Below are 7,453 nucleotides of genomic sequence, written 5' to 3'. Positions count from 1 at the left end.
TACGTATGGGTTTATCATTTATTGACACCATTATTTACAGAGTTTATATATTAGCTTAAATATTTATAAATCGTATAAATAAATTTATCACCCGGGAGTAATTTTACATTTTCCGTATCTTTAAATTTCTAATTAATGCTCGACCCCAGAGAAATATTTAACCTGCCAGCGACGTTTGACAGCTCAGTTAAAAGAATAAGAAAACATACCCAGTTTAATTTATGATGCAACTAAATTTGATAATAACTGATTGGATAGGAGTCGAAATTTATTTTTTTCACACTATAGTGACGACATTTAGTATCGTATTACTCATTCAAATAGCTGTATAATTATCGTTTCATTTCCCGTGAGTATACTAGTATGCACTTTTTTCTATAGCAAAATCAATCAATCAACCGTATTATCTCAATCAATATTTTAAAGTAGGTGACTAAACAAATTTAACTTAATATTAACTTGTTTTTTCTGCAGTAATCTTCTACTTTAGTGATGATCTTTTAACCCCTTGCAAATTCATTCTACTTCTTTTTCTTTTGTGGTTTTTCATTCTTGACGTATTCCTCGAGAAAAGCAACCGTTGCACCAAATCCTTGCTGTAAAATAAAAAAATATAATTGAATGAAGTGATGTTTCAAAATTCACCGGTGCAAAATTCTATTGATACACTTCCTCATTTCCAATGTTATATTTGCTCGCATATTTGGATTTAGTAACACGATGCTTGAATCGGTTGAACTTGTCTTGCGTTCAAACGCGTTTGATATAAAGCTAGTAAATCTGATACAAATCTTGAAACTATCGGAGTTTTATCGGAGGTATAATAGAGTTTTATCGGAGATAACAACATGGAGGCATAAGAAGGGTTAACCGATCACTTACTTACGTCCTCTAAAATGATTCGGAATATAAAAAACTCATAAACAAATCTGTGTAATTACTTTCGTCTGCTACGCGCAGCAAAAATAATTTGATCAAATGACACACGACATCTTGTCACTTCTTGTTGGTCAAGTGTGGACAAATTGGGCACATCAACATAGAATTGATGATTGCAACCGACTGTAATGTGTATACGTTCTAAAATTGAACGCTCGACTTATTTCAAAGAAGGGTCTTATAATTACACGCGATTCATACAAACGATATAATGAAAAGAAGAACTGGCATATCCGATTCTTCACCGACTAATGCAGCCATGATACTAGTGGCTCGCTTTTTCTAGATGTGATTACAGCTGTGTTGCAGGCGACCATCTAGTAGTCTATGGTGTAGCTATTATACCAGTCACTGTTTACTGGGAAGGCATAGGTCTACAATAAGTTCTAGGATATCGATAGCAAGACGCTTTGATTTTCAAGTTTTTTGAGACCCAAAAAAAAGATTATTTATATTTAAAATACTGTAGGCCTACCTCATACAGGAAATTCCTGTCTCCAATTTCAATAGCAAAGTCTGTTCCGTTAACATAATAAGTATCTACACCAACAGTACGTTTCACATCAGTTGGCTACGAAAAGGAAAATAAAGGCCTACATTTTCTTGATAGTGTATAATACAACCAATATGTCTATTATATTTTCAAGTCATTATTACACCAATGCATTTTTTCCAACAATAGTAACGTATGCATTGTTTTCTAAAAAAATAAACATAAAAATTAAAACAAATGAATAACAAATGTTAAACATGATTTCGCTTATAAAGTAAAGAATATTTTTATGTTACATTCATTAAAAAAAAAAGCTATTTTTAAGGGGACGATAACAAGTAAAGTGTATAATTATCTTATTCACCTCAACGTATTCTCGCATAGCATGGTTGAAAACACTATTCTGTAAGGCCGTCAAATAGCTACCAAATCCTGTAATAACTTGACGTCGATATCCAATAAACTCCGCCAGCATGTGAACACCTTTGCTCTCAACGTAATCTAGGATTTCTCTTGAATGGAGCTGAACAGATTTTAACAAATAATTAAAATGTTATGGTAAAGTCTATAACACAAGTCTTGACTTAAAATGCTCGGCTGTTATAAACTGTATTTTTTATTTTAATTACGAGTCCTAAAGTTAAAAATGTAGCCCTTAGCCCTACCTCCTAAATCAAAGTAATACTTGGACTAAATTATTTAGAAATGTTGTTGCCATATGTATAATATATACCACCCCGAAATATTATTTTTAAGTGTGCGTTTGTTTGATTGTCATACAATACTTACCGTTCCATTCTTGTCTTTGTCGATTTTATCGAATACGGTTTTAACATCTTCATCCCCAAACAACGTACAATAATCTTCTTGTGTAAAATCATCCGTATTCTATTAAGAGGCGAGATAAAAATTCCTACGTCATTAAAGTTAATAAGTATAACCAAGGCTGTAAACACCATCTAAAACACAGCCACAGATACACACAACAGGCAAGAGGAACAAGGCAGTAGACTTTAGGCATAGTTAAACAAGGCCAACAGCCATAAGTCGCGTGCTCTCAGAAAAAAATGAACTTTCAAAAGTAATGTACTTTAAAACTTTTCTGTACATCAAAACAGTTCAAAAAGTACAGAAAAGCGATAAAACGCATAGTGATACCGGACCGACAGACAGACCGACAGACCGACAGACCGACATAGTGAACTATTGAGTCGCGTCCACGCGACTAAAAATCATGATGCATAGGATGACGTAATCAGGACATCGCCATGTCTACATAACCTTTAGAATAGATGATCAGAAGACGATTTAAATTAAACCTGCCACGTGGTGGGAAAGGTATACCTTACTTACGTTTACCTCTCTCAAACCAAGTGTAAATGCGTACAAATTACGATAGTTGTCCAGTACGTATTTTACCTGTGTGTTTGGAAGCTTTTGATATTATTTAACAAAAGATGACAAGGTTCTATAATAATAATTTATTTAAACATTTTATAGCTCCATGATTTAAACATACAATTTTGTAACAGTGGCAAACTTTGATATGAAGGTTCTGGTAAACAAGCTTCAATTCGAATAATAACTTACACATTTGAATATATCACTAAACTCTGCAAAACTAAGATCACCGCTGTTATCTTTGTCAAACTTTTCGATTACTTGGAAAAACTTGACAAATGCAGATGTCAACTGTTTACACTCATCTTCAGCTCTGTAAACCTTGTTTTTGATAACATCTTTTCTTTCTCTACAATGCACAAATAATATTAGTGTTAAGCTAAATAACTTGTCAGCCAATGCTAACCTGATAGTGACATATCTAGTACTAACCGGTTCCGCAACATTTTCTATCCAGCTGTTATTAGGGCAGTACATTTACGAGAATGAATTTGATTTTATATTTGTTCGTTGTACTTTGCACTGTTTTTGTATTTGCGTCTTCGAGGAACACAATCTTCAATGTATATTTTACTATAATAGAGTATAACACACATTGAATATGTCATGTAAATATGATATAAATAAATACATTTAAATGTGAATGATATTTCCATCGATGAATGAATGGTTCACATTGGAATTCTGTGTGTTTTCTGGGAAACTAATGAATATGAATATAATTATATAATAATAATAATAACGACATAGTTACCTTGCGAGTTTTGTGTCTGGAATTTTTGCAAATTCTCCTTTGTTCCTTTCGTTGAATTGAAGTTGCATAAGACTAGATTCACTCTCAGTGTACTGAAAAAATAATACAATTTAATATCTGAACGAAATGAACAGTAATGAACTAATCATAAAAGTATATTATAAACTATAATGGATTCAACCTACACAATTACCGAATTCAATTTGTTACATAATAATTGCGTTTATATATCCTTCATGTTCCTAAATGGAATAAAAATAAGTTAAGACGATCTTCTTATTTTTTTTTACATTTTCCAAACTTTCTTGCTCCTTATCAACATCAAGTCTACTATCACAAATAAGGAAAATAAACGTGATTTCTCATTATTAAATCTTTACATTCTAAATACAAAAATTCCTATAAGGATATTCATTCTATATACAGTGATTAGCATTTCGAAATTAAAATTAATGAATAAATTATGAATGGATTAACCATAACAAAAATAATAGATTTCCAAACTCACTAAACTCAGTCCAAGAGTCTCATTGTTCTTCTCTTTGAACCGTTCCTTGGTATTAAACATCATAGGAATTGATGCCGCCGGTTGTAATCGTTTGAAGAACGTGTTGTCCTCTTCCATTGACAACCACCAGCCTTGGAAACAATTTAATTTTATCATGCACCATTATTTATTGATTCTAACTTACCATTGAGCGATTGATATTATGCGATATTAGGTCACCTATGTTTATTAGAGATTGGTCTTTTGTTGTGTTGGTAATGGATATGCGGATATAGGAGTGTTTAGCATTTGTCATGCACTGTTTCAATTTTACTATTAAAAAGCTTTAAAACCAATGTGTTATTTATAGCAAACCATTAGTTGTCAACTGACCATTAATTAGTTAGCATATAAGTAGACACTAATTGGAAACAATCCTGCTGAATCTGTGAACAGATTTTGTATTAAATTATGTTGTAAAGTAAAATGATATATTGGAATTATCTTCTTACCGTCATAAACATGGATTGGGTAGTTACATAGAAGGCCTCCATCTACGTACACATCTTCGTGGTCTCTCAACTTATACTTTACCGCACACAGAAGTGCTACAATATTAGAAATGGTTTTAAAGAAAACTAAATAGAAGAATATTTTATTTATTTTTATTTCAACAATATTTTATGAGGGTGGTCCATCCAGCATTAGCTGATCATTAGGAACCCTTAAACAATACAAACAGTAAATACAAAATAAACTATAAAAACACAAATATCAACAAAGATATAAAAAAAAAAAATATATATATGTATATATATATAAACAAATCAGGCAAAGATACATAATAGAAGCTACACAACGGCAGAGATAACGTCATGCAGTGAAAAAATTAAAGCATAATATATACATAGTTTTTATCAATTCCTGGCATATCTAATTTTACAAATTAAGTGAAGTCAATGCTGTAAAATAAGGTATAACACAGTCAACGAATGGCTGCATTACACCTTACTTTCATTATCATTTAATTATTGGATGTTAACATGGAAAAGCAAGGTGAAATTCTATTTCGGACAACTTTGTATTACTTAAAAACAAACAGATTAAAACAGATTAGAAATATTACAAATATCGATAAAGACGCCTCTGATGATTCAACAAAATAAAATAAATAAAATTAAATTAAAAATGAGGTATCACAACTTACCCGGTAAAGACATGCTCATCCTCAGGGCGACAATGATCGGCATATCCGGAGTCGTTTTCACATGGCAGTATTCGGCAGCCATAAGATTGAGGTTAGTTGCAACACAACACAACTCTTTACCGGTCTGATCATACAGCTGTCGAATAGAAAGATATTAAATATAAATAGTTTAACTTGGTATCAAGTAAAAGTATTTTATCGTTATCGTTATCATATTCGTCTCCTGTGGACAAGAGTTTTGTCATCTTGTATACAAAAAACTAATTAGCTATTTACCTCTTTGAACGTCAGTTTTCCTTTACCACCATAGTCTTCTATATTTCCTTCAAGCCATTTTGTATAAGCATTAGCTGGATGCCAGCCAAAATCAGACTTCAAGTTAAAGTATAAACTGAAAATCCCCCATCGTGCATCTGTAAAATATGAATAATAATCATAAATCAAAGAAAATGCAACGGTTTTGTAACCTTTTTAAAAGTGGTTATTTATTGAACTTTTTACGCATTTTTTCCAAGAGATATATTTTCGATGGACAGTAGATTTTTTTTCTCAACAAACGTTAATGTCCTACCGAGTAACATTGTCTCAATGTTGCATCTTGCTTTCTCCACTTCCACTACCATCTGATGTGGGGTTAGTCCAAGTGCGGCAAAGCATGCTGTCAATGCTCCTAGACTAGTTCCACCGAATCTAGTGACCTTAGGTAATATACCAACATCTTGAAGAACCTAGTAGCAAAAGCACACAATGTCATGTATATATATTTTCTATTGACTTGTTTGTCGGTTTCGAATGCGATTAAACTTAACATTTTTAATACAGTTTGGTCATTATCGCAACTCTTCCTTCTTACCATTACGATGATATTTTACAGTATGACATTTCATTTTTTTTTGTTTTCGCATTTACTTAATTTGTAGTGGAGGCAGCAGTAGACCTACATCAAGACACATTCTAAATATATATGCTTTATGCGGGTTTCACTTTACGCGGTAAGAAATCGTTGTGTACTGTAAGAAATAGGAATATAAATGTTTAATAATAGATTTTATTTTTTTTAATATTATTACCTGTAAAGATCCTGCGTACGCAAACAGTCGATTTCCACCACCTCCGAAAATCAGATTGCGGTAAGGGTATTCATACTTTGAAAGTTCTTTGACATTTTCTAAAAGGTCACTTGGAACCTTAATGTCAGAAACATCAACGCCTCTTAAAGTGGCTAACTCTTCATGGCCCAAATCTTTAACCCTTGGCTTTGCAGACATATTGTGGAAGTAGATATTAGCGTAGATACTGAAATGCACAAAAAGGGTAATATTTTAAAAGATGGAAAAGAGGGCTAAATTGTTACTGGTCATTACAATAATATCAAATTTTACTTTGTTGTGTTTGTATTAATGACACGAATTTAAGTCGTGTATCCTAGTACAATGAACTGTTGGTTTGGTACCGAGTTCGGTCTAGGCACAGGCCTAGCGGATTCGGATTCCGTATTCCGATTGGTATTCAGTATACGTACTGATATAAATGAATATAAAGGCGACTACAAAAATGCACCCTAATGACAACAATTTTGTTGACAGACTATTGAATACCATGTTATTTTTTATATATCATGATATTTTTGTATTGACAATTTGTAAATTAGAGGATCTTGTCAATGGTCGATCCTATAGCAAGCGTAGTAGCTATATCCTATTTTATATTGAAGATGACCTGACGATATATTTAGGCCTATATATAAACTGTAGAGAGACAGAATATTAAGAGAGGAGAACGGTGTGGTAGGCTGGAGTAAAACAAAACCAATTACCTCAAAACAGATTGTATCAATATCAGTGGATGTTTCGTTATTTTGGTTTGGTACAGAGCCACATTCTAATATTCCAGCTGGTTCTGCTTTGGTTGGTGTCAGAGTCATACGTGACGGGTATTTTAAGCCGAACTGCAAGGGAAATTTGCATACACATATTCAGGTGTACAATCGTACAAAAGATTCGTAGAGGAATTATTAAACACACCACCTCAACCGTATAAAGAAAGGTGTCGCACCTCAGCCAGAAAAAAAGATGAACCAATTGAGAAGATAATCAACTATTGTACTTTAATTATTATAACTAATTATAAAGTATGTATTTGCTTACGTAAATCTATGACCCGTTTAAGGTA

At 32.5% G+C, this 7,453-nt stretch overlaps 1 protein-coding gene across 1 annotated transcript; it reads right to left on the bottom strand.

Moving 5' to 3' along the window:
• Positions 1-7,225, bottom strand: LOC144847888 (uncharacterized). Its single transcript, XM_078704454.1, has 13 exons — positions 7,098-7,225; positions 6,352-6,577; positions 5,853-6,009; positions 5,558-5,694; positions 5,282-5,417; positions 4,587-4,682; positions 4,096-4,226; positions 3,588-3,679; positions 3,023-3,182; positions 2,222-2,320; positions 1,797-1,955; positions 1,415-1,510; positions 1-596 (listed from the first exon to the last, which is right to left on the bottom strand). Exons 2-13 carry the CDS (start codon positions 6,547-6,549, stop codon positions 522-524), a joined length of 1,536 nt encoding a protein of 511 aa, XP_078560580.1. The 5' UTR covers positions 6,550-6,577; positions 7,098-7,225; the 3' UTR covers positions 1-521.
• Between the last annotated feature and the right edge of the window lie 228 nt (positions 7,226-7,453).

The sequence above is a fragment of the Antedon bifida genome, chromosome 7 (genome assembly GCF_963402885.1).
Source record: "Antedon bifida chromosome 7, ecAntBifi1.1, whole genome shotgun sequence".
In the NCBI taxonomy this organism is placed as follows: domain Eukaryota; kingdom Metazoa; phylum Echinodermata; class Crinoidea; order Comatulida; family Antedonidae; genus Antedon; species Antedon bifida.
Note: the sequence above shows the minus strand (reverse complement) of the source record. Positions and strands in the feature narration are given on the sequence as shown.

Excerpts from the sequence above, each read along its gene's own strand:
- LOC144847888 (XM_078704454.1), bottom strand. The coding sequence starts at position 6,549 with ATGTCTGCAAAGCCAAGGGTTAAAGATTTGGGCCATGAAGAGTTAGCC. Across the intron at positions 6,010-6,351 it reads CGTACGCAGGATCTTTACAG|GTTCTTCAAGATGTTGGTAT; the intron begins GTAATAATATTA and ends TTTTGCTACTAG. Across the intron at positions 5,418-5,557 it reads GAAAACTGACGTTCAAAGAG|CTGTATGATCAGACCGGTAA; the intron begins GTAAATAGCTAA and ends TCTATTCGACAG.